The sequence below is a fragment of the Bos indicus genome, chromosome 9 (assembly GCF_029378745.1).
Source record: "Bos indicus isolate NIAB-ARS_2022 breed Sahiwal x Tharparkar chromosome 9, NIAB-ARS_B.indTharparkar_mat_pri_1.0, whole genome shotgun sequence".
Classification (NCBI taxonomy): domain Eukaryota; kingdom Metazoa; phylum Chordata; class Mammalia; order Artiodactyla; family Bovidae; genus Bos; species Bos indicus.
The window spans coordinates 40,244,625-40,272,350 of NC_091768.1; the positions used below are offsets into that span (position 1 = coordinate 40,244,625).

At 36.7% G+C, this 27,726-nt stretch overlaps 3 protein-coding genes across 4 annotated transcripts in view; 2 read left to right on the top strand and 1 right to left on the bottom strand.

Annotated features, from left to right (window-relative positions):
* METTL24 (methyltransferase like 24) overlaps positions 1-4,288 on the top strand; it is a 127,427-nt gene extending 123,139 nt beyond the window's left edge. For both annotated transcript variants that reach the window (XM_070795980.1, XM_070795981.1), the window contains one exon: positions 114-4,288. In XM_070795980.1, the coding sequence (XP_070652081.1) occupies positions 114-428 (315 nt within the window). In that variant the 3' untranslated portion in view covers positions 429-4,288. The remainder of the gene's footprint in view (positions 1-113) is intronic.
* Positions 142-27,726, top strand: part of WASF1 (WASP family member 1) — a 128,195-nt gene continuing 100,610 nt past the window's right edge. Inside the window, exon 1 of the mRNA XM_070795976.1 lies at positions 142-242. The gene's annotated coding sequence lies outside the window, so the exon portion shown is untranslated. The remainder of the gene's footprint in view (positions 243-27,726) is intronic.
* CDC40 (cell division cycle 40) overlaps positions 8,908-27,726 on the bottom strand; it is a 48,094-nt gene continuing 29,275 nt past the window's right edge. The window contains exons 8-15 of the mRNA XM_019967220.2: positions 27,127-27,201; positions 24,566-24,611; positions 21,681-21,782; positions 20,548-20,663; positions 19,910-20,043; positions 14,670-14,746; positions 11,945-12,089; positions 8,908-10,870 (exon numbers count right to left, since the gene is read on the bottom strand). Of these exons, the coding sequence (XP_019822779.1) occupies positions 10,693-10,870; positions 11,945-12,089; positions 14,670-14,746; positions 19,910-20,043; positions 20,548-20,663; positions 21,681-21,782; positions 24,566-24,611; positions 27,127-27,201 (873 nt within the window). The 3' untranslated portion in view covers positions 8,908-10,692. The remainder of the gene's footprint in view (positions 10,871-11,944; positions 12,090-14,669; positions 14,747-19,909; positions 20,044-20,547; positions 20,664-21,680; positions 21,783-24,565; positions 24,612-27,126; positions 27,202-27,726) is intronic.

The following is a 27,726-nucleotide window of genomic DNA, read 5'->3' on the forward strand; positions in this document are numbered from 1 at the left end:
TTGAAAATTTCTGCTCTTTTGGGAAGCAGCTATATAGTGATGCTCCTGATAGCAATGGTATTTTTAACAATGTTTACTGACTCTGCTAATCTCATTTCATCATTTTGTTACAGATTGATGTTCTCAAAGCAGATCTGGAAAGCGCAGAATGGAAAGTTTTGGAAAATCTTATTCTGGAAGATGTCCTCGAGCAAATTGGACAGCTCATCTTTGAGATCCATCTCCACTGGCCCGGGTTTGAGGTCAGTGGCAGTGACAGCAGTGTTGTGCGGTTCTGGTACAGCCTCCTCAAAGAGTTAGAACTACAGGATTTCAGGCTTTTTCACAGCTACAAAGATTTATCTAAACCTCAGCTTTTCCTGAAAAAAGATATTTTCAATGCGAGTAGCTGTTATACTCTGGGTTGGGTGAATACAAGATGGAAATAGGACACAGGATCTCATCAAGACCTCAAGGAAATATTTGTAGCAGGGAACATGTCCATGATTCTAGTTATTGGTTTACTTGTCTAGTCTCCCACTAGCCTGTGACTTGCTTGAGGCAGAGGTTGTGTTATTGCCTTTGTAGTACATGTAGCTTGGCACATGGTAGGGAAACAGTTAATACATGTTGAGGGGACAGACATAGGCGTCAATCTCCATCTGCCCAAACCTAGGCTCTTTGCCTATTTGCCTCCAACAGAGTGGAAATGCTTGTCTTTCCTCACCTCAACTTGGAAGATAATCCCCCATTTATCTCAGTTTTCCCTAAAATTAATTATGTATCTATAAACCATGAGTTCACCACCATGAAAAAGAAATTATATAACATTTCTATTTTTACTGGGTTGATGAGATCCTTAAATATGTAGCCTGCTGTTTAAAATAAGGCCTTCCATTTGGTATTCACTCACCTCTTTCAAGGATTTTCTTGTTTACTGTGTCAATAACATTCTTTACAGCCTTGTAGATTTCCGTCATTCCTCCTCAACCTTTGCTGAGGCCATGCTGTGACTTTATAAGAACCACTGATTCTGGTTTCTATGAATGCAGACACACCAAATTCTGTGACTGAGTAAGAAAGACTAAACTATCATGTTCTTCAACTCAGGATTCTTTTTATGTTCAGCCTAAATCCCCTCTGTTCCCATGAAACTAAATACAAAACAGATTTGAGTGTCTTCAAACCTGATTTCTCAACTACAGACTTGCCTATGGTGTTATTTTTTTCTTTAATACATTATCTCCAAAATCAAATGAGATTTTCCTTTCTGCCAATTGACATTCATTGTAAGCCTGTGGCCTGAGGGTCAGATTCTGTCTTTTTCCTGGGACAGATACAGTGTGGTAATACCAAACACACTGTATATATTTTATATATTTTAAAAAATTAAGCAGAGAATTCATATTCTCAATAGTTTGAATGATCTCCAACTTTTCCGTCTACAGGAATTAGACATTTACTTCTATAAATGATTTTCAAAAATCCTATTTCAAATAAATTAATTAAATAGTATAAAAATAAATTATTACCTTTGATATATTAAATACATCTTCTGGCATTTTCTATATCCCAAGAGAACAGTAATATATACACTGTTTAAGAAATTTGGGGAGAGCATAGAGTACTGATTACTGCTAGACCTTAATTCCTTATCCCCATTGTTTTACCTCCTTCTACTCTAAACATTCCCTGGGTTGGCTTTTTTGCTTTTTGCAGTGGTTTGAAAATATCATTCCTCAGGTGAGAAGCCAAATATAATAGAGTTATATCGTCTTACTAACTTGACTTCAAAAGGGAATAAGACTTTCTGAATTAGTAGTGAAGATTTTTTAAAAATATAAATGAGGTTTTTTACATTAAAACTTACAGGACACTAACAAAAGTCATTGATGTGAGAGGGCCAGCTTGAATAAGTTAGCAGTTTAGTTGCTTTCAATGTCCCTAGTTGCTTTCAATGTTTTGTACTATTTCAAAAGTACAAAAAGTCCATAAAACTCTAAAGTGGTTTATCTTGTTAGTTTGCATGGTATAGCCTCCAAAACAAAGTTAACTTTAGTCCTAATCCTGTTTAGATTATATCATAAATTGCCTTTCATTTTTAATAAAAATTTTATATATTAAACACAGTAGATCTTTTTTATTTAAACCTTTTAACCCTTCTTGTACACCAAGGTATGAGGTATACTGCTTCCCTGGTGGCTCAGCTGGTAAAGAAATCTGCCTGCAATGCAGGAGATCCAAGTTTGATCCCTGGCTTGGGAAGATTCCCTGGAAAAGGGAATGGCTACCCACTCCAGTATTCCTGCCTGGAGAATTCTATGGACAGAGGAGCCTGGCAGGCTACCATCCATGGGGTCATGAAGAGTCAGGCCTGACTGAAGCAACTAAGCACATGAAGTATACTAAGTGTCTAGTATGATTAGGTTTTAGATGTATTCATACTCATACCAAGGTTCCTAATTCATGGTCTTGAAGAGTAAGAACATTACTGAAAGCTCCCTTTGTACAGCTTAAGTTACCACTTATTCCAGATTGGTGGTACAGAACATCGACTTCATCACACTATATCTATCTATATATGTATCTGAAGCAAGAATGGGTGTACTGTTGAGAAAAAAATAAAGACAAACTCAAAATAAATCACAAACACACCCACCCACACCTACCTACTTAGGCAGCCTGTTCAATAGTTATTTGTACTTATTTTATGCTTTTTTCTATGACTGTCCTTCATTCCCTTCATAGATAGTTTGAAATTTGTGATGAATATTCTGACTGTTGCTATGGTTTCCCTGCCTCTAGAATTATTATGATTATTGTGTGGGCCAGGGTTTTTTAACCTGAGTGTTATTTCCATTTGGGTTGGATCATTCTTTGTGGGGGAGGGAAGGAGGGCTAATCTGTGCATTGTAGGATGTTGGGCAGCATCCCTGGCCCTCACCCTGGAGGCCAGGGCCACCACAAAAACGAGACAAACAAAATGCAAAAAACAAACAAGCAGAATCAAGAGCTGCTATTTTCTTAGAGCTTACTATGTGCCTAATACTGTGCATAGATTATTCCTAATCCTCCAAACAACAGTATAAGAAAGTGCAGTTTTTCCAATTACACAGGTAAGGAAACTCTGAGAGGTTAAGTAGCTTATTTAGATTATTCTAATGGTGGAGTAGTTCACATCTCAGCCTGTCAGATCCCAAAGCCCATGCAGATCCCTCCACAGGGCTGCTTCAATAGCATTTGACAAATGCAAAGACATTTTTGCCTCCCGGTTAGTAAATGGGAAGGAAAGTCTACTAATATACCAGGACCAGACCTGCAGATCTGTTAGAGTGGGGATCATTTTTGTAGCAGGCAGGTTTAAACAATCTATTCAATTAAAATATGTCCACCAAATGGAAGCTTACTGAAAAATATGGGGTCCCAAAAGCTTCTCTGACAATATATTCAGGTTGCCAAAAAGATCTTGCAAGGCTTGGAAGTGACTCTTGGCCCTGGCTGGTCCCACATGGCTCCTGGATTTCAAGAAGGGCCCAGTCACTTGGAAGTACAGCTTGCATTTCCTTTGTTTCAAATTCGCCTTTGACGTTCAGATATATGAACTCAGATGCGAATATCTGTGACACACATCTCTTAATTAACTCCTACCAGAATTAATAAATGAATCTGAAAATACAAATTTAATAATGCTCTTATCAAATGATTCTGTTTTAGACGAAAGACATATGAGGATTTAAGAGAGTCAGAGGTCAACCTTTAGGCACAAAGTCTATGTCACAATCTGAGATTAAAGTAAAAGAAAAACAATTTTCTCACTCTCCTTTTTCTTAGAATGATTGTATTTTATGTAGTTATAATAGGTTATCAATAAATATCTGTAACTATTTGACATGTTCAAATAAAGGGAGCCAGGAAGACATAAACAAACTTCTGTTAGACTAAAGGTCCACTAGTCTTTGCATCAGGCTAGAACAAAAGCAAATTTATGAATTTACAGTGTTTAGTTCAAATCAGTTATTCATGTAAGCATTTCTGCTTTGGCTATAAGATTGTATTTATTATATAGTAAATACCATGCAAGATTTGTGTTTCCTAAATACTACGTTTGGATTTTGTAAAGCTTGAATTAATACCAGGGAACCAGCCTCATCATATTTCTCCAGATGAAAAATGAAAGCCTCATTGATAATTCTATTGCTACTTGACCATACAGTGGTACCTACAAGCTCAATTATGTAATATAATTCTCTTCTTTTAGTGATAAGTTTATGTTTGTCTTTAAGCAATAAAATAATTCTTTTTTGTACCAGCCAGTTGCTGGTTCTTTGTGAATTCAGTACGTTTAATTATATGCTAAAATATGTTCCTGTTTCTCACATTTAAAAAGGTATTTGAACTTACCACATGAAATTGTAATCCAAAGATTCAATATATTCTTAAACTGCCTACATTTAGAAATTATAGAAATTATTGTATTGTATTTCTGTCCTTAAGTAAATCAAGCAAGCTAAATATTGTCACATTTTATGTTAAGCACAATACAGGGAAATACGAGTGCTCAACAAATACCTGTTAAAACTAACGCTGTGTTAAACTAGCAGCTTCATATTCTCATAAAATATTTTAAGTTTTTCTTAGTGATAGCTTTTGTGAAATAAGATTGTCTGAAATAGTAAGGGATTTTTTTTTTCTTGCTAAGTTTAAATTCTAGACTATTTTAATAGAGAAGCTTAGTATGTATATGCTGCTGCTGCTGCTAAGTCGCTTCAGTCATGTCTGACTCTGTGCGACCCCATAGATGGCAGCCCACCAGGCTCCCCCGTCCCTGGGATTCTCCAGGCAAGAACACTGGAGGGGGTTGCCATTTCCTTCTCCAATGCATGAAAGTGAAAAGAAAGTGAAGTGGCTCAGTCGTGTCTGACTCGTCGCAAATCCACGGAATGCATGCAGCCTACCGGGCTCCTCTGTCCATGGGATTTTTCAGGCAAGAGTACTGGAGTGGGGTGCCATTGCCTTCTCCTAGGTGGGTATATATCATATAATATCCAAAAGTCTAAGTGAGTTCTATAACATTAGTGAGAAACCACAATTTTGTATCAATAAAAATAAGCTATCTGTACAAGAAAATATTATTTTTCAAGGATTGATGTCAAATCAAACATTGTTTCCTCAGGGACCCCCCCTTATTGAAGGCCCCCAGTTATGTTTCCCTACAATGTCTTCTGGGCTTCCCTGATGGCTCAGCAGTAAAGAAGCGGCCTACAGCCTGCAACGCAGGAGACGTGGTTTCAAGCCCTGGGTCAGGAAGATCTGGAGAAGGAAATGGCAACGCACACCAGTGTTCTTGCCTGGGAAATCCCATGGAGAGAGGAGCTTGGCGAGCTACAATCCACTGGGTCTCAAGAGCTGGACACGACTGAGCGACTAAACCACTACCATCACCACAGTGTCTTCTGTGCTCCCCAGCTTCACACTCCATTTACTTTCATGAGTCTGCTTATGTGATGACTTTCCCTCCATGAGGGTGGGAGTCATGTCTGTATCCCCAGGGCCTACCATGGGACCTGCTGGGTCAAATGTGCTCCATAAATATTGTTGAATATGAATATAAAGAAAGCTATTTCACATAGGATTTTTTCAGTGAGATTATTTCATCATTGTCATTGACTTTTTTTCTGATATTAAAAATATCTTTGGAATTTAGATGAATCAGTCTCTCTCTTTTTGGTTAATTTAAAGCACAAGTCCTTTTCTTGACATGGTTGTTTATTACACTACTTGCAGTAGTCCTCATTCCTGATTAAAGATGCTAACCTGAAGATCTTTCTTGACCTTGGGGACTTGAGAGCTATGTAATAATTGAATCAAATAAGTACGATAATAATTAAAGGCTCAAGTATTGTTAGAAGTTATCCTAGGATACTAAACCTCAGTCTTCTTTTCTCATTACTCATTCTTTTTTTTTTAAACAGAGAACAACTTTTTAGAGTCACTGTGTTAGATCACAACTCACAGTACCATGGAGAATATTTTTCAGTTTATGAGAGAAAGACAGTATGATGATGTAAGGCTACTTCTGTCAAGGGCAGGGGCAGGCTTTCCTATAAAAGTGATGAAAACCACAGTGGTTTTTTAGGACAAAAAATATTAAGATAGTTTTTCAAAGAGTAAAAAGGAGAGAGAGCATATTATGTTGTCCAGGCTATTTGACTGAAGTCAGAAAAGTCCTTCCCACCAGTTAACCATTTGGTCTAACTCGAGTGGAACAGGCTGTTAGAATGCCTTTTAGTTACAGGTTCTGTTTTACCAAAGGAGGAAATAAACACAGTCTATTAACTACCTCAGAGAAAGCAAGCTGGAAGCCACAAAAATCACGACACAAATATGACAATTTTAAAATACACAATTAAGTGGAAGTATGTAGAGGAGACAGGATAGCGGGATGAAGGGAGAAAGATTCTGACACTGCTGCTAACTAGCTGTGTGATACCAAGCAATTCATCACCCTTATTGGCCTATTTTCTTATCTTAGGTTGGAATATTTGATTTCTAAGTTTCTTCTAGTTTAAGAATCTCATTCTTCTAAGATTTTTGTGATTAGAGAAGGCTTAGAGGGTGGTTAGGTAATTTCTTGATTTGTGTGCTATAAAAGGGAAGTCTTAGGATAAATTCAAGAGAAACCAAATGATATGTTTATTCACAAGAAAAGGCCTAGATTAAAGATGAATTCGTTATGATGGCTCTCCAGTCAACAAGTGAAGTACCCTTAGGTAAAGTACCTTTTTAGGCAGCACACTTAAGCTCCCAAGATTCTAAAAACCAGAATGTTTCAGACTGCACTTGTTTATACTTGTTTTTAGAATGTTCTAACAAAAAAGTGGCAATATTCAAAGATACTAGATTAAGGATGTATTTTCATGGTGATCTTTATGTATATGTGTGAATATATATGTATGCATGTGTATAGACACATGCGCGCACACACACACACGTTTCTGTATATATATGAATGCCCAAGAAAGAAAAACCTTCAGACACAAAAGGTTCAGAGGGACCCTAGAACCTGAGAGGCAGCAGGAACCTACACTGCAGTGGTCTTAAGAGTTCAGTATAACAGTTAAGGGGCCAGGGGCCTAGAGCATTAGAGATAAGGCTTGTGGTTTGGCGCGACAGGATTGGAGCTGATAACCTGTAGCAGTGGGCCCTTTGGAGGGTGACAATCTCAATGGAAGAGGGTTCTAATAAAGGACCTCTATCCCCTTCTTGCAAGCACAAGGAAGTCTACCCTTCCTGTAGCTCTGTAGAAAATCAAAGTTTGTTCTAAGAATTTGAAACCTTCAGTCTAAGAAATTGAATTTATAATCACATGGTTTGGAAATCCATTAGCTGAAAAATTTAGATAAAAAACTGGTTCCAGGGGGTGCTGTCTCAGAGCAATCTTTTGCTAGGTCATTCATTTACCCAATGATCAAGTAAATATTTGATAACATGAATTTTGAGCCAAGTGCTATGATGGAATCTTCCTTCCATTGGCTCCTCTCTTCTTCTTAGGTCCCCTTAGTATTTGCCTTGTTTATACTGTATTTCATCAGTAATTTTATGATCCATTAAGAAAGAATGCTGCCAATTAAATTATGACACATCACTGATTTTAAGATATAGTTGTATTTCAAAGATGACAAAAATGAGAAAAACATGCATTGTTGATGAAAAATAGCATCAGGTTTCCCTAGGTCTCTTTGAGACCCAAAGTTAATACTGCTGATGGATATTTTGACCTGGATGGCACTTCACACTTCCCTCTCCATACCTGAATTCATTATGGTTCCCTAATCATCCACTACTTTCTTCTGAATTCTGTATCTCAGTAAGGGGCACCATCTCCAGGTAGTTCTTAGTCCACATTATAAGAAACAGTATTTTTCAAGTAGAGTCTCTATAATTGTTGCTGGTGTTGCAATTCTTACAGCTACCATAGGGTTTGTTATTTCACTGTCCATGTTTTCTTCCAGGTAATTAATAGCTAAGAACATCAACCAGCCTCACAGAGCATCCTCAAAAATCACTCTATACTTTCATCCTTAGAGAAATGCCTGTTTGATACTACTCCATGTTCCCTATCTTAAAACTGGCTCCTTATTAAGGACAAAATATTCCCAGCTTGTGCTTCACTAAGTAAATATTCATTAAATTTTCTACCAAAGCATCATTACTATCCTTAACTTTTAGGAAGGAAATCTGTCCTGGGTGTGACAAAAGGGTTGCAGTGAGGAAAACGAGCCAGATGGTAATCACTTATTTTCAGTCACAATATGATCTTGAAATTTTTAATGCTGGAAAAGAACCCCACACATTTGTGTACTCTAAAATAGGTGCAATCAAGACTCAGTGGCACCAACTGAATAAATATGGACTGTGTTAAAACTTACTCTGTGTGCTCTGAGAGCATTGTCTTGTATTTTTGTCATTTATTTAGGATAAGCCCATTAATATACTATACTCACCTTTAAAGCATCATTTCTCCCCAGAAAAATCAAAGTGAAAGTGAAAGTCGCTCGGTCGTGTCCAATTCTTTGTGACCCCAAGGAGCCCATGGAATTCTCTAGGCCAGAATACTGGAGTGGGTAGCCTTTCCCTTCTCCAGGGGATCTTTGCAACCCAGGGATCAAACCCAGGTCTCCCGCATCGCAGGCGAATTCTTACCAGCTGAGCCACCAGGGAAGCCCAAGAATACTAGAGTGGGTAGCCTTCTTTCTCCAGCGGATCTTCCTGACCCAGGAATTAAACCAAGGTCTCCTGCATTGCAGGCAGATTCTTTACCAACTGAGCTATCAGGAAAGCCCAGAAAAATGACCCATTTAAAATCTGCAAATGGTTTAATCTGGTGTCTCAGAGTTGAGACTCAAAAGGAGACTAAGAACAAAAATGTTGATAACACTTTCTACAAAAATGCTTTATTTAAAAATACCATCTTTTTTTAAAAAGAGACAACTTTTATATACAGTTCCTTAGTTTAGAAACAGTTAAAAACACAATAAAATAAACCCAGATTTAGAAGTTATGATTTGTAAAATACATAATACTGGTCCTGAACAAGACAGTTCAAATGTATGATTAATTCTTTGTCCCATCACATTTCAGTAATTCACATTTGTTAAAACCAGTGGTTGGGACTACAGAAAAGCTCCTGATTGAATTTTTTTCCTCTTCAGGAAATGGCAGCCACCCTTCCCAGCAGATCAAGAAGTAGAAATGGCAGCAGCAAGGCAGTGTATTATTTGAGTGCTGTGTCCAAAATACATCTCTACAGCTTTTATTCTCTTTTTAAATTTTATTTGAAATTTATATGTGGCTATACCACCTGGTCATCTATACCAGGTCTTTTTAAATTTTAATGTTTAAAAATGGAAGTTCGAAGGGCACGGAGTATAAATTGCTCTTGATAGCACAGGACTCAGGGCTAATGAGTCCTAGGATATCAACACTCAACAAGATTCTGGTCTCCAAGTCAGCAGTCTGAGCAGCTATGAGCCAATCTTTTATCACGTGGCACTGAAATATTTCACACTACATTCAAATATCTGATATAGATTTGTAAAAAAAAGAAAGGAGAAATGGCTTGTCAAACTAAAGTGCTATTAGCTACTATATTTAAGAAGCTATCTTGATTTCACAATCTGAAGTTAAAAAAAAATCTTTTTTAAACCAATCACAGTCCTTGCTTCTCAAATTAGGAACCCATCTTCCCAGAGTGTCAATTTTACCCAAAGATTTGGAAAGAAGTTTAACATTTTTCTAATCTTAAAAAGTTCTATTGAATATATTCATAAGCAAAATCAGATTAGTTTTCAAGATAAAACATATAGCTTCAAAGAAATTACAGGCTGACATTTTGAACTATGTTCTCACACCCAATCTCCTATGAGGAGTATTTCAATAGTAACTTCTGTGAACAGTGACCTAGGAGACCCTGATTTCTGAAAGTGTAGCCAGGTCCTTACTGGACAGTAAATACAAATACAATTCAAAGTCTTGATTCATTCTCTTGAGTTCCATTTTCAAAAATAATGTGATTCTCTGATTATATATAGTCCTGTCTATACCGATCAAGAAGAAAGCCAAGGAAAGAACTCTGGACTGATTTTTATTTTACACTGTTTAACAATTAGAGAAATGCTGCAGTCAGAGAAGATTGCTGGCTTACAACTAAGCAGACACAACATAAGTTATAAAAAAATAATGGAACTCCTGAATCCAAAAGATTAGAACTGACCCATGGGAAATAATGGGAACAGTAATTGTGGGTGGTTTCTATCCTTCTTTTCAGATTCACATTAAATCATATCATCCCTGTTCTTTCCTTTCTGTTGAAGAGGTAATCCATTAGGGATTCCTCCTCAGCTCCTAAAAGATCCTTTTAGTACATCATGGGGGTAAACCCAAACCGCCTGCCAGCAATAACCACCTGTCAAATGTAAAGTCAATGGTCATTCTCTGTATAAATAACATCTATAAAGAACAAAATGAAGTTGCTAATGAAATTATATGAGACAAATTTACAAAGTTTTTTTTTAAAACAATGGTTCAACTTCACAAGACCATGTAAGAAAATCATAACCTGTAAATCAAGTTGTCATCCAACACCTTTAATAATTAAATATAGTTAAATATGATATTGGATCAAAAATGATCCTAGTTTAAGGATTAATCCCATTAATCCCACAATTTAATGAGACCATCCCAACCACAAGTTATGACTTTAGATGTTTCATGAGGATGCCACACTGCACCTATACACACTTTATCGTGAGCTTTAAATCTACTGTAGAGTTTTGTGGTCTTCCAGTCCCAGATGTTTAACTTTCCATTTCCATCTCCTGAAATCACATAGCTGTAATGAGAAGAAAAATAAATTCAAATAATTTAAGCACCTTAAAATGGTAAACAAGATGAGGAACAGAGAAACAGTTTATATTTCTTACTTTAACATAAAAAAAAATCAATGTGACTGTATAATATTTGAATAATAAGGTAGTGTATAAAGCATCCTATAATTTAATCTTCTATCAAAAAACCTCCCCATTGAGTGACCAGTCTAAGACAGAAAAATTACTTTCAACTTGGAAAAGTGGGAGACCCATGGGCCACAGTGAATGCAGGATCACAATCACTCTCTAAGACAGTCAGAAACAGTGTAAGGGGGTCAATTTCACACACATGTAGACCGTGCACACACATGTAGACCACGCACACACATGTAGACCAAGCACACACATGTAGACCATGCAAACACATGTAGGCTCATTCAACTATCATCTTTGTAATTATTTTTGGCTCCAAAAGCTTCTGAATATGTCCAATACTCATTCAAAGGTAGGAGTCTAAGTGCCAATTACCAGGCTAAACATACAAGGTTACAGGAATTTATGAATTAGTGACACCCATATATTTTAGCTAACAACAGTGGAATGAATACAGAGTTTCACTCTTAGAAAGGCTCTAGGCTTCAAAAATCTAGTGTGACTGAGAAACATTCAGAGGCTGGATTTGAGGTTTTAGCACAGAAAAGCTGTAGTGAAGTTGTTAACTTCAACCCCATAATACAGGATTAATTCCTCTGGGGCTCATTGAATCATAGCAATACAGTGATTATAGTCCTCTCAGCCTTGCTTAGAAAAGTAGAAAGAAAGAAAGATATTGCCTATATGGACAGGGACTCATTATGTGCTTAAAGGGCACAGAACTAACAATGTAGAGAAATATACTGAAGAACTTAAAAAAAAAAGCGCCAAATATAACTGTCTTAATTTGTTCTTGTCTTTTATCTGGCATTTAGACAATCTGAACAATTCTCATACAATTACATATATAAAAGTGATTTGTACAGTCAGTGTTGCTATTTGTATAGTAGTAGTTTATATCATCATATATGAATACGGGAATAAATGAGAAAGTTTAAACTTACCTCATGTCTGGTGAAAAGTCTACTTGACAAGCATAGCCTGCTACCATATGGCCCTTAAAAATTTTCTTCTTATTCAATCTAAATCTGTTCTGTGCTCCAAAAATTAAGATTTGGTTGTCCATTGATTGGCACGCTAGCCATTTCCCTGTAAATTCAATAAATGAGACATTTTAGAGGAAGACTGAAAAATTTAAAAAGACTTTTATTTAAGTAGGTTCAGTCATTAATATTATTTTGTTTCCAACCACTATATAATAATAGGAAAATAAATTTACCATACTGCCTGTGAAGTGTTACAGATTTGTTGAAAGTGAGTAATAGAGTAAGGGATTTTGCTCATAAAATCTTGTATCATTTAGCATTTTTCCTATAAAAGCTTTCTTCTGTTTAAATAAGGATATACAAAAACTTCCTGAGTTTAGCATTAATAAAACAAAATTAAATTTTAAGAAATGAATTTGTAATAAATATAAATAATAGAACTATGGAGAGAGAAAGACTATTTGTGTTAACTACAGAAAGAGGAAAGATGAACTCCAGGTGAGAAAACCTAGGATTATTAAATAAAACTGTACAAAGATATGATAAAAAAAATCTTTAGTAACTTCAGTAAAAAAAAAATTTAGTAAAACAATTTTAGTAATACTGTAGTAACACAATGCTTTTTTAAAAAGTTTTATTGAAGTAATAGTTGATTTACAATGTAGCATTTAATTTCTGCTATATAGCAAAGTGACTGATATACATATATTCTTTTCCATTATGGTTTATCAAAGATATTGAATATAGTTCCCTGTGCTATATGGAGGACCTTATTGTTTATCCATTCTATTATATAATAGTTTGTATCTGCTAATACCAGACTCCCACACCCTCCCCCCATGTCCCTTGGCAACCACAAGTATGTTCCCTATACCTGAAAATATGTTTTTGTTTTATATATATATATTCATTTGTGTTCTATTTTAGATTTCACATATGTGTGATATCATATAGTGTTAGTTTCTCTCTTTCTGACCTACTCCACTTAGTATGATAATCTCTGTTGTTATTTAGTCACTAAGTCATGTCCAGCTCTTTTTGAGACCCCATGAACTGTAGCCCACTAGGCTACTCTGTCCATGGGATTTCCCAGGCAAGAAATACTGGAGTGGGTTGCCACTTCCTTCTCCAGGGGTTCTTTCTGACAGAGTCTGAACTTGCACTGAGCCACCAAGGAAGCCCATGATAATCTGCAGGTCCATCCATTCTGTGCAATAGCATTATTTCATTCCTTTTTATGGCTGAGTAGTATTCCATTGTATATATGTACCACATCTTTATCCATTCATCTGTCAATGGACATTAAGGCTGTTTCCATGCCTTGGGAATTGTGCAGCCATGAACACAAGGGTGCATGAATCTTTTCAAAATACAGTTTTGTCTGGGTATATGACCAGGAGTGGGACTGCTGAATCATGTGGCAACTCTATTTTTAGTTTTTTGAGGCAACTTCATACTGTTTTCTATAGTGGCTGTACCAATTTACATTCCCACTAATAGTGTAAGAGTCACCTTTCCCTCCATACCCTCTCTAGCATTATTTATAGACTTTTTAATGACATCCATTCTGATTGGTGTGAGGTAGTACCCCACTGTAGTTTTTGATTTGCACTGCTCAAATAGTTAGTGATGAAGAGCATCTTCTAATGTGCCTATTGGTCATCTGTATGTCTTGTTTGGAAAAATGTCAATTTAGGTCTTCTGCCCATTTTTTTTGATTTAGGCCACATTGCTTTCATCTACCTAGGATTCACCAAAACCACTAGAGTCTAAACTGAAGTATCTTTGTATCCTATATGTTATAGACATTATAAAGGATGACCCTAACAATGTTCATAGTCAGACTAAGTAAGTGGCCTTGTTCAAGATGGGCACAGTATTGATGACAGATGGTTTAAAAATACACTGTATGAAATGTAGGTGCACAAATGTGACTGTATACAATATGGTGATTATCAGAACAGCACCCTGTGAGGTTGCTCTTCTCATAAAAATCACAGGACACTTGACAATTGTCCACCGATTTGCCTATGGTAGATGCTTCGACTGGAAGAGCAAACTCTTGCTCCCTCTTCCTTGCTCTATTCTCACAGCAGCTACATGAGCTAACAGTGGCTTTGATGACCATGCTGCCCAAACATCAGGTCCTCCACTTTAATATCCTCATATAAAATTATATCAGTATATCTGGAGTACTCGTACTTAAAAGGCCATGAGTTACTGAATAGAAAACAGTATTAAGCAGACTTATCTTTTTAATTTTTGTCTGAGAAAATCTTTTATGGTGAATTGCTAAGGTGTTCTCATATAAGGAACCAGAACAAAATTACCTATTCCCCAAAAGAAAAAAAGCTCACAGTAAATCACTAAATGAGTTGCTGAACATGATTCTGTTGGAAGAATTATTAAAAAAAAACAAACCCAAAACCCTGATTCTCAGATGGAAATCCTTAGATGCTTGGGCAATGTTGCAAATCATTGTTTCTTTTATTTTTACCTTTTTAAAAAAAAACAAGAGAATGGGTGAGGTGACTCATACATGAAAATCAGTGATTATTTCTAATATACAAGTATGGCACTGTGACAGACCTCCCCCAGGAGGGAATGGCCAAGGCTCTTTTGAAAACAAAAATCACACAGTGTCTTAGAAGCTCATTTAAAAACACTGTAACTACTAACTCACCATTTGGAGACAAAGTCACTGCAGGCATTGAGTGCATACTGGGTTCTGCTATATACTTGAAATCCACAGGGATATCCCTAAAAATTAAAAATAACATATCAGAATAGTAACTTTTAAAAGTACTTTTAGAAGAATAATCTCTGAAACAAAAGAGATGCTCTTGAAATTATATATTTAAACTTTCATGAAACTTCCTGGAGGAAGGAAAACCACGAAACGACATTCTATTATTATAAAGCTTTTACTTATACAAATGACTTTCCATGATAATTACAAGTGTCAGTGATTTAGTTTTCTACTGCTATTTGATTTTAACTTTTCCCTTTATGTTAAAAAATAATCTGTTATTATAAGTTCTCTAATAATGAACTCATCTAAAAATGTACCATGGTAGACAGAATCAAGACGTCTGAGGCAAGCCTGCACGGAAGTATTCTTTTACCCGCCAATCAACCATAACTCGGCACTCTGCAAGCAGGTTCAAGTGCTAAAGAGCCTTCAGCAGTGCAAGTAGATGGTAGGCAAAGCCGCACAGGGATCTGCAAGCAGGCCGAGCCCATCCAGAAATCTCATAATTTCTGGCAGATTAAGCACCTGGACATCTTCTATTTTCAGCTTACATGTAAAGTATTCCAAATGTGTACAGTGTAGGAGAAAAAACATTAAACATTTTTTATGAGAATAAAAGATTACAAAATAAAAAAGAATAAAATGAAAACAACAAAAATTCAAAACTAGTCAAATTCAAAACCTAAATCTAAAACCATCCAAAGTTCTAAGTGTCTTTTCATTTTTAATACTCTCCATGATTAAAAAAAAAAAAAAATTCAGTAGTTCTGAAGGATTTTGATCTTGCTGCTTTTCATGAGACATCAGAAATGTTTTTTTTAATAATGCGTGGGGAATGTAATCTGATGACTAATACGGAATATAAAGCACCAATTTCAATTTCAAACTATGGTTCAAGTTCAAAGACTGATTAATTAGAAAACAACAAAGACAATAATAATAATATGCCTTTTAAGTAAGGATCTTCTGTATCCATCTATCACCCCAGAAGAAGTAAACAACTAGAAAAAACTTCTGTCACAGTCTTTGTTGGAGGAAAATATTTTCTGGTATAACCTGAGGAACAGTAAGATTTATCAAATCTCAAACCCTTTATATCTCTAAATAACAGTGAGAAGTGACTTCAAAATGATCCAAATATATTGAGACGAGCTTAATCTTAAAAAGGTTCAACTGCTTTTCCCTTCTCATATTTATTATTAGTAGCTGATAATTTTATAACATGATTTTAAAAAATAAGAGCATTTTGTAAATTAAATTAACAATACTTCAGGTTCATTATCAATCCATGTTTTACTAAAAGTAAACAAAAAAATTTAAACAGATCCTTTATTTCAAGGACTCCTGATACAATGAGCTCTACAACAAGAGATTCTCTATATAAACAATCTGAACACCTATGAACTTCATAATTACTAGTAAAAATGCTAGGTGTAGTTCTATTTAATAATACTGTATTCTAATTAGAAATTATAAATCAGTATAATAAGCTTGTTGGACTGTGAAGAAAGCTGAGCACCGAAGAATTGATGCTTTTGAACTGTGGTGTTGGAGAAGACTCCTGAGAGTTCCTTGGACTGCAAGGAGATCCAACTAGTCCATTCTAAAGGAGATCAGTCCTGGGTGTTCTTTGGAAGGAATGATGCTAAAGCTGAAACTCCAGTACTTTGGCCACCTCATGGGAAGAGTTGACTCATTGGAAAAGACTCATGCTGGGAGGGATTGGGGGCAGGAGGAGAAGGGGATGACAGAGGATGAGATGGCTGGATGGCATCACTGACTCAATAGACATGAGTCTGAGTGAACTCCAGGAGTTGGTGATGGACAGGGAGGCCTGGCGTGCCTGCGATTCATGGGGTCGCAAAGAGTCGGACACGACTGAGCGACTAAACTGAACTGAACTGAATATGCCACAAACAGGGCTTCCCTGGTAGCTCTGCTGGTAAAGAATCCGCCTGCAATGTGGGAGACCTGGGTTCAATCCCTGGGTTGGGAAGATGCCCTCAAGGAGGGCATGGTAACCCACTCCAGTATTCTCGCCTGGAGAATCCCCATGGTCAAAGGAGCCTGGCGGCTTCCAGTCCATGGGGTTGCAAAGAGTCGGACACGACTGAGTGACCAAGCACAGCACAGCATGTTACAAATAATCTTCAGCTTGGAAATGAAATCATCAAAAAAAAAAAAAAACCTAACAAAAATGTATGACATTTTTAAAGATAAAAGAGTAGTGCCAACCTCTGAAATTTTCTTTTAACAAAAACAAATGCCTTTGGGAGAAAACATGCCTATGATAGCTCATGATATAGGATACCACAGGATGCTCAATATCTAATTACATCTCCTGTTCTCCTTTAAAACTGTGTAACAGGCTTAGTTTGTATGATATTGTTTAAGAAAACCAACTTTCCTTTGGATAAACCAGGAGGATGGATATTATGCTAAGTGAAATAAGTCAGACAGAGACAGACAAATACTACATGGTATCACTTATTTGTGCAATCTTTAAAAAAAATAAAATCAAACTCACAGAAATAGAGAGTAGATGGTGGCTGCCAGGGGATGGGTGGAGGGGTGAGTAGGGAATTAGGCAAAGCTAGCAAAAGGGTGCAAACTCTTAGCTGTAAGATGAATAAGGTCTGATGTTCTAGTGTATACCATGGTGGCTATTGTTGATAATACTGTACTGCATAACTGAAATTTGCTAGGAGAGTACAAACTAAGTGTTCTCACCAAACAAAAAGTAAATATGTGAGGTGATGGATATGTTAATTAACTCAGTGTGAAAGAGTTAATTAATTCTTTCACACTGTATATCGAATCATTATGTTGTACACTTTAAATACATTATAATTTTATTTATACCTCAATAAAACTGGGGAGAAAAACAGAAAAGAAAATCTCTAGAACTAGATTGATCTGAGTTTTAAATTCTGGCTCTTTCAAGTTTCTTGGGAACTTGGGCAGATTACTTAATAATATATCTCAGTTTTCTTATCTAAAAAACAGGAAAAGCAAATATACCTGTCTCATAAGATTACTTGCCCATTAAATGAAATAGTTCAGGCAAAATGCTTAGTGTGCCTGGGACACAGAAAGAGCTCAATAAATACAACATCATTAATAATTATGACAATAACGATTTTCTTATATATCTAGTCTGTGCCAGGCACTGTGCTGGTGTTGGAGGCAGATGGCGAGTTGAGGCAGTTCTTTCTCTCATGGTTAAGAACTTGTCAGGATACAACACTGTAAATAAACTATACTTAAAAAATACATATATACCCTACGCCCCATTAAAAAAAAGAGGAATAAATAAGCAAGAGGAATAAATAAGCAAGCACTATTAATAAAAAGCTGTGGGAAGCAAAGGGTTGTTTGTGTGGGATGATAGCGAAGAGGCACCTAATCTCATGTGAGGATTGGTTAGGAAGGCTCTAACGGCAAGTGAGAATTGAACTGAAATCTATAGGATGTCATCATTCATAATGAATCAGTGTTTTGACTCTTAGGAGTATTTCTTAATATCTGAGAAGGGAAAAAAGTCTGTTAACATTTAATTTAATCAAAATATTTTGCTCACCAATGCTCTAATTTAGGAAACACTCACAAGTGTTCTAAAAGCCCTGTAACTGGTGTGTATCATTTAAACAGTTAACGATTTCTTTTATACTACTTCACATTTTCAAATGGAGCTGAAAATACCATCCAAAGATACAAACACCTGAAAGTCACCTGAAAGTTTAAATATAATCAAACTGTTAGAGTACATAAAAACAAAACAGTTATATGTATGCTAAACTAACTACTTTGTTGTACAAATGGTCTAAGGTGGCCCATATGAAATGATGTCTTAATCGGGTCCTCAGCATGTAACATCATTTCTGAAGTAGGAGAGATCTTAGTTAAAAGATAGTCTCAAATCATGGACCTTAAGAATAATGCTAAGACTTTAAGAATAATGCTAAGACTATGTATATAGTAGTCAACTCTCCATTAATTGGAGGTAATGTGGAGGGAGTGTGGGAGAAACTGAAGTTAAATTACATTAAGTCTTCAATTACCCAAACTGTCCTGATGTGTTTACAGATGTGCTCAGGTCCTTCTCTGGTGGCTCAGATGGTGAAGAATCTGTCTGCAATGCAGGAGACCCAGGTTTGATCCCTGGATCAGGAAGATCACCTGGAGAAGGAAATGGCAACCCACTCCAGTATTCTTGCCTGGAGAATCCCCAAGGACAGAGGAACCTGATGGGCTACAGTCCATGGGATCACAAAGAGGTGGACACGACTGAGAGACTAATTTTTACTTTTCACAGGTCCCCAAACAGACTCAGTTTCCGGAGGAAACTGATGCCTGTAGTTGAAGACATCTCACTTCCTACAGCAGAACAACTTCTGGGGGTAGAAAGACACTTTCTAGTCCTTGAAGGCTGTAGCCACAGTTCGGCTATGTCTTATAAGTAACTATAAAAACAAGCTGGGTTCCAACCAAACATTCACTCTGACAAAAAGATTATTATGTACTACTTTGAAAATCGATTATAAAACATGATCTATGATAGATACTTAGTGACATTATTATTTCTTGACTTTAGAAAACTGTTTTTTTTTTTCCCTCTAGGAAAGCATAATTAACCAATATATTCTGATTATACTCTACAAGTAAAACATTTGTATTCTACCATTATAGGCTATGAACAGCAGGACATAAGGATGATGACCTAGGGCAAGTTTTTGAGTAATCAAAATGCAGATGTTTAGAAAATCAAGAGATTTTAAAATAGTTTCTTATTTTCTAAGGATAGGATCTTATACGCAATCCCTAGCATAAGCAATACAGTCTATATGTGTATCATCCCTACTTTTTGCAAAGATGAACAAAATACCTAATAAAGAATGTAAGACAGCACTATATAAGCTTTTAATTAGTATTAGAAAAATGACTCAAAATACATATTCTTTAGATAGGTTAAAGACTATGAAAAGTAGTGTGCTTAAACTTTAATTTTCATATTCTGGAGACTTGAATAGTTAAAACAATTTGATCGACAGGCCAGTGACCACAGTTGTGAAAATATTCAGATTGTTGTGTATTATCAGGCTTTCTCTTTGGCTACAAAATTTCAAGTTGTTTGCTTTATATAAATCAGATTTTTACTGATAAAAACTCACCATTCCCAAACTCTTAGGCTCTTATCATCAGATGTGCTTACAAATCTCCTATTCTCATCGACAAAAACAATGGTGTTGACAGCTCCCAAATGCCGATCATATTCCTGCACAATTTCTCCACTTCGAATGTCCCACTGTATATCAAATAAAGGAAAGGGCAAAGACAGAAGTAGAGCAGACTTATGAAAGCAAAGGTCATAATCATGATAAATGGAGAAGGAAAAGAAATCTCAATATCATCTTTTTTTTTAATTTAATTTTTTAACTTTACAATATTGTATTGGTTTTGCCATATATCAACATGAATCCTCCATAGGTATACACATGTTCCCCATCATGAACCCTCCTCCTTCCTCCCTCCCTGTACCATCCCTCTGGGTCATCCCAGTGCACCAGCCCCAAGCTTCCAGTATTGTGCATTGAACCTGGAGTGGGGACTCATTTCATATATGATATTATACGTTTCAATGCCATTCTCCCAAATATCATCTTTTTATACATTTACTGCTTTCTGCTAAGACTAGAGCATCAGCAGACCCTAAAAAGTAGCAAACATTAAACAAGTTAATATTCCTTACCAGTCCCTGATACAATGTAAAGCTCAGGAATCTTAATAAAAATATTATGAAAAGACTTACTTGCACAATCTTCTTATCAGACATCCCAGCCACAAACAGATTTTGCTTATCTTCATCAGGATTAAATTTGACACAATAGGGTACTTTTCGGTTTGTAAATCTTGATATACACTGTCCTAAAACCAAAGACCCAAGTTAAAGTAGGTAAAATAAATTTGACCATTTAAAGACAACCTTGGAATTAAGATCTAGAGATCACTTGCTAATAAACTGGAGAAATGGCAGCCTCTTTGTTCTTTACTGCAAACTACATTGTTCCTTTTCATGAATTTTTAATGATTAAAAATAATATTTTCAAAAGTAAATCTGTATCATCAGTTGCAGAGCAGACAAAACTCTCCAGGTAATTAAAACATGCAGTAAAGAGTTGAGGACCACTGCCGAAGAGGTTAAGAGTATGGGGTTTAGCATTAGAAAGATGTTGGTTTAAATCCAATTTGACCATTACTAGCTGTGTAACCCTGGAAAAGTTACCTCTTAAGCCTCAGTTTCCTCATCTATAACAATATTTAAATTCATAGTGAGTGATATTGTTAGGGCTGAACAAGATACTGCATATAAGTGCTTAGTATAATGCTTGGTAAACAGTGTTTAGTAACTATTAGCTATTTTCTTTATCCTTAAAACTCAGTAGGATGAAAGATGGTTCTCTGATTATATAAAATCACACTAGCCACAATGTGCTAATGTAATCAGTACATCTGTGAATATATAAAACCAATCTGCCCATGGAAGTTTAGACCTACATTTTAACTAATTGGGACAATTAAATTTAATTCTGTTCATCATGTATTTATTGTGCTTCTATTATTGTACAATGCAGCATGGTAGCTTATGTAGGGGATAACCTAAAGATCAAATACATAGTCTATGGAAAATTTCAAATTTCCTTATATATCAATATATTTGCTTTATAAACTGTATTTCATGGAAAGGAAGTTTCATACTCAAAGAGCTACTTTTACAGCTCAGTTTCAACTTTATATACATTTTGTGGTATTAGCTGACGGCCAATGATATGAGAATCAGCAGTTAGAGAAGGTACCATTTTGGCACAGAAGACCACTCACATTGTTCCATTTAAAAGAACTAATTTCTAAGGTAAATATGTGTTAGTATAAGTGAGCTCTTACCTGTCTCAGTGTCCCAGAGCTTAAGATACCTGTCATAAGCTGCGCTGAGGAACTGTGTTCCTGCAGTATTAAAGCAGATGTCCCTAACAGCTTTACTGTGACCTAAAGGCAGAGACAATAGAAATGGAGGTGAGGTGAAGAGTCTTCATTTAAAACATAAGCATCATAAGACAAACAGCATTAAATAGCGTCTTCCAAGCCACGCTGTGAGTCAAAATCACTGGAACTCTACCTCCTGATTTACTGACTCAGAATATGTTATGTGTAGGCTACAGAATGTAGGTGTTTTCCCTCCCTTTGAAAAGCTCCTTAGGTGATTCTGATGCATAACATTTAAGTAAGAATCAAGAGAAAAGATCTAACTTTGTTTTAAAAGGTCTCTCATGGCACTCTCTTAATAATGTAATACATAAAGCTGATGACTGGTCAAGAATCTAAGAAAACGTAACAGTCCAATTATTGCCAATGAAAGAGAAATGACTGGTGACATTTTTAAGGTTCACTCTGAAATTACTAGCCAAGCTGGAAGTGAAAACAAAGTGACCTAAAGCTGATGTTCATGAAAATTGTGGCCTCTGTTCAATAATTGTGTATTTCTGGGATTATATTACTGAATTTCATAGAAGTGGATTCAGCATCTCATAGACTAAACGTTTTTAAAAACAAATATTAACTACATTTAGTTTTAAAATGGCATTTGACAATAAATTTATTTCAAGGTGCTTTGCTTAGAAATCAATCTTACTGGACCAATCAACTCTTTTGAAAGTTATAGGGGTAAATAAAATGTGACTAAATGAAAGCAGAAACTTTCCTATTTTTTACTATCCCACTATGACCAAGACAATTGTACAAAATGTGCATGGCACAAATGGTCAACAGGAGCCCTAAATCACCACCACCACTGCTGACCTCTCGTCATGGCAAGCAGGCATTCTTTCCTACAGCAGGAGTCCTGGTCAGAGCTGTTATCATCTTTCTAAGTAGGAATTTTCAGTTTTCCAGTGAAAAGCAGCAAGAGCAGGGGGACAGACGAGGACCAAATCCCCTACATCACAGGAGACATTCCTGTATGCTGCCGAGAGCCTTCCCAAAAGTCTTCTGGGCTGCCCTGGCATCTCGGACAGTATTTATTTGTGCAATGAGGCCCTAAAATCGTAACAAAGCACTACAGAATGGACTCCCACTTAAATCTAAAAACAGAGCCAATATAATTCAAATACCGTTTCATTTCGGTATAGTTAAATTTGGAAATGTAACCAGTCTTCATGCAAAATCTGACAAAGACAATCTACCAAAAGGCTAGTCTGCCACAAAGCTGTCCTCTTTTTGGTCTACTTTCCTTCAAGGAGTTCTCTCAACCTTTTCTTTTTACCTGTGTTTGCTGCCAATTCCTGGCCTCTCTTGAAAGCTCAACATCTGGCTATCTAATTGCTTACAAGACATTTTCATCTCAATATCTCAAAAGCAGCTCAATTTCCCTGAGTCTGAAACCTTATAATCTTCCTAAGATGAATGGCACCACCATTCATCCAGCCACCTGGATTTCCACCTCACTCTTTTTACACTCACTTCTATGCAGATGCTACCACGCTTATGGCAGAAAGTGAAGAGGAACTAAAAAGCCTCTTGATGAAAATGAAAGAGGAGAGTGAAAAAGTTGGCTTAAAGCTCAACATTCAGAAAACGAAGATCATGGCATCTGGTCCCATCACTTCATGGCAAATAGATGGGGAAACAGTGGAAACAGTGTCAGACTTTATTTTTTGGGGCTCCAAAATCACTGCAGATGGTGATTGCAGCCATGAAATTAAAAGACGCTTACTCCTTGGAAGGAAAAGTTATGACCAACGTAGATAGCATATTCAAAAGCAGAGACATTACTTTGCCAGGCTATGGTTTTTCCAGTAGTCATGTATGGATGTGAGAGTTGGACTGTGAAGAAAGCTGAGTGCCAAAGAATTGATGCTTTGAACTGTGGTGTTGGAGAAGACTCTTGAGAGTCCCTTGGACTGCAAGGAGATCCAGCCAGTCCATTCTAAAGGAGATCAGTCCTGGGTGTTCTTTGGAAGGAATGATGCTAAAGCTGAAACTCCAGTACTTTGGCCACCTCATGCGAAGAGTTGACTCATTGGAAAAGACTCTGATGCTGGGAGGGATTGGGGGCAGGAGGAGAAGGGGATGACAGAGGATGAGATGGCTGGATGGCATCACCGACTCGATGGACATGGGTTTGGGTGAACTCCAGGAGTTGGTGATGGACAGGCAGGCCTGGCATGCTGCAACTCATGGGGTCGCAAAGAGTCGGACACGACTGAGTGACTGAACTGAACTGAACTAGTTACTAAGAGCCACTGCTTTTATTTAACTCTTCATTGTTCCTTTCCTCTCTTTCTGCTGCTTTAGTTCTGGCTCTCATCATCTGTAATCCAGACTAATGAAATAACTTTGTAAATCATTTTTTTGTCTCCAGGTCTGCCCCACCAAAGTATCCTCTATACTGCCATTGTGATCTTTGTAAACTTCAAATCTGATCATGATGCTTTCCTGCAAGAGCTGTTCAGTTGTTGGCTTCCAAAGACCCCCAAGACAGACCAAAGGTCTTTCACACTCTGCCCATCTCCACTGCTTTTCTCCCCGCTCACTGTATTCCTCATGCTATGCAGTTCTCATATCACTTCTGCTTCAGCTTCTGTTGCTCTCTCTTCCTAGTTCTTTGCTTACATGGGAGACTTACCCCTCTTTCAAGACTCACTCAAGTCTGCTAAGGCTTTCCTTCACATCAGCAGCAAAATCAGTAGTAGTAAAATTACTGTTGATGATGTTACTGTAGTTTAAAAAGTCTTTCCGAACAGATTTATAGCCAGAGAGAAAAGAAATATTACCAATAAATGTTCGCAGACAGCGCCTGTCTCCATAAACCTCCCATAGCTAGAGGGGAAAAAAAAAAAACAACACATAGAAACGTTAAATTTAATACAAGGCTTTGATAAAATGACAACTTTCAACCACTAACAACAGTCATATGCCAGCTATGTGTGTGTACAGGGAACTTAACCAAGGCATTACATATCATTAAACACATTGTTTGGTGCTGTTGCCTCAGAAGGTAAAGAATCACCTGCAATGCAGGACACCTGGATTTGATCCCTGGGTAGGGACGATCCCCTGAAGAAGGGAACAGCAACCCTTTCCAATAGTCTTGCCTGGAGAATTCCATGGAGAGAGGAGCCTGGCAGGTTATAGTCCATGGGGGCCAGAGTCGAACACGACTGAGTGACGAACACTGTCACTTTTTGTTTTTTTCACTTTTGGTGCTATTAGTCTGTGTTACACTATCTGGATTACACACATACTCGTGCACATGGATGTATAAACACTTCAAACTCTGAAATTAAGAGAACTTAACTTACATGGAACTTATACAGGTGCTTTTCATTTTCTTCTTCTTTTCTCTATTTGACATTTTCTGTGATGAAAAGTTTCTACTTATGTAATATTATAAACTAGCTTTATAACACGCACATATGGACACCTTATCTTTGACAAAGGAGGCAAGAATATACAATGGATTAAAGACAATCTCTTTCACAAGTGGTGCTGGGAAATCTGGTCAACCACTTGTAAAAGAATGAAACTAGAACACTTTCTAACACCATATACAAAAATAAACTCAAAATGGATTAAAGATCTCAACGTAAGACCAGAAACTATAAAACTCCTAGAGGAGAACATAGGCAAAACACTCTCTGACATACATCACAGCAGGATCCTCTATGACCCACCTCCCAGAATATTGGAAATAAAAGCAAAAAAAAAAATAAATAAATAAATAAACTAGCTTTAAAAGAATTAAATGTTATTAAAACTGCCATGTTATAACATTTTGGTAGTGAAAAGTTTTTTTTTTTAAACTCTTCTGAAGTATTAACTATTATAAAAGCTGTTATGACTGCTTGCTTTCGCAGCACATATACTAAAAGCTGTTATGAAAATGAAAATCTAGACTAAAATGTAACAAGCTCATAGATCTCATTACATCTACAGCGAATTAATACAACCGCTTTGAAACTACCTTTATTCTTGCCTGCCTCAAATCCAGTCCTACACAGTGCTGCTAGTGATCTGAAACAGAAAGCACTTCCTGGCTACCCAGTGCCTGCAGGGTAAAGCCTCAGTTCCCGCAGCACACCAGGAAAACACGCCTGGACCTGGTTCCCTGTTATGACTGTAGTCACTCTATGCCTCTCAGAACCTGCAGTTTTCAGCACACACAATACCGATGCATTCTATTTACTCCTCTCAGACATACTCTACTCCCTGTGTCCACTCCCCCCAACCCATCCCTTACTTACACTTCCTGTTGGAGTATGCCTCCTCTCTGAAATCAGAACACCTCCTCTACAAGGATCATTTACAACATAATGAAATGATCACCATAACAGCAGGGACAGTGCCAAAGTAATTTTTTATCCTCAGTCCCTTGTAAATAATAGGTACCTAATAAATGTACAAAAAGTGTACCTAGACATGAACTCAACTGAATTCTATGCTGGTCTAACTAGGCAAATAGAAGGCTTTAATCTCAATTAACATAGTCTGTATAATTTGAAAGTTAAAGGAAATGAGTCTTGCTACTCCAAGCTGCTGGTTTGTCATTTTAAACCACTAAGTCAAGACAAATGCCTAAATTGTTGCTCTCATAAAAAAATGCTCCCTTTATATTAATATATTGTTACTACCCATGAATTATTTACAAAGGATAAAATTTTCATGAATCAACTTTCCAAGACCACTATAGGGTTGATATTTATTGACCAGTATAATGATCTGGACACAGAAGACATATAAAAGATAAAAACCATTCGACCAGATTTAAGTTTTTAAAAGGCTTTTCCCATATCAAATTGACATGTATTGGCAACTGAGTTTTTTTTCTACCTCACACTATTGCTGAACATCAACTAAGGTAGACCTTCCCAAGACTATATAAAGTGGGAGAAGAGGCTGGGAGCAATTCTGCTACCAGCATTTGGAAGAACAAAAAAGTGAATTATATTATTTACTCTCTAAAAATGGGATTTCTATCAGATATCCTCTCTACCTCTAAGGTACTGAGGAACAAATGAACTCCGTTACATATCCAACACCTCTATAAAAATGCATTATTGGTGATTAAATATTCATGTGCCTAAAGCTAACGTGAGTGATTATGTTCTAATCAGCTATCTAAGCTTACAAAGAGCCTAGCCAATTGGACTACAAAGCCATATCTGAATCAACATGTTTCATAAACATGCTGCATAAACTGCTGCATTCACAGGGCTTAAGAGAAAATAATTAGCCTCTAATTGCCTAACAAACTCAGATCTATTTATAATTAACCAAATAGATTTAACCAAAGCACTAGCTTTGTAGCACTTCTACTCTATTACTGAAAACTCACCTTAATTTTACAGTCCATGGAACAAGACAGCAACAAATGGCCAGAGAGAGGAAACAATCTGACTGCACTGACGCCCTGTAAAAAGGTATTGCAGTTATCAATCAGAAGCATTCCAAAGCTCAGCTAAAATTAAACAAAAGGGAAAGACAGTGTATTTTTAAACCACATAATTTACTACTTTTTTTTTCATTTTAAAATTCATACCCTGGAATAACCTTCAGAAGTATTCTAAGAGCAGCCCTTATTGACACTAAGCTTTTCAAGCCTTTTTGAACCTTCATCAGTGGCTCCCTCACCCAGGGGAATTCTGAGTCAATCATGTTGCTCATGCCCTCGCTCCTCTTCCTTCTTTTACTTAGTTCCTTTCTTCTTTGCTAAGAGCTGGAAATTATCAGTTGGAATAGTGAATATGACAAAGAATAGTAACATCAAAGTTTTCAAGTGCCTTGTCTCTGCATTACTTTAAGTATTATCATAGTGTATACACCAGGGAGCATCTAATCTTTGAAGTGTGATAACCCTAAGAGCTAAGGCAAAATTACTGCGACTTTGGTGCTAGTATCAGCCCACTACTCACTGAATTGGTGCCCAACAGGAAGC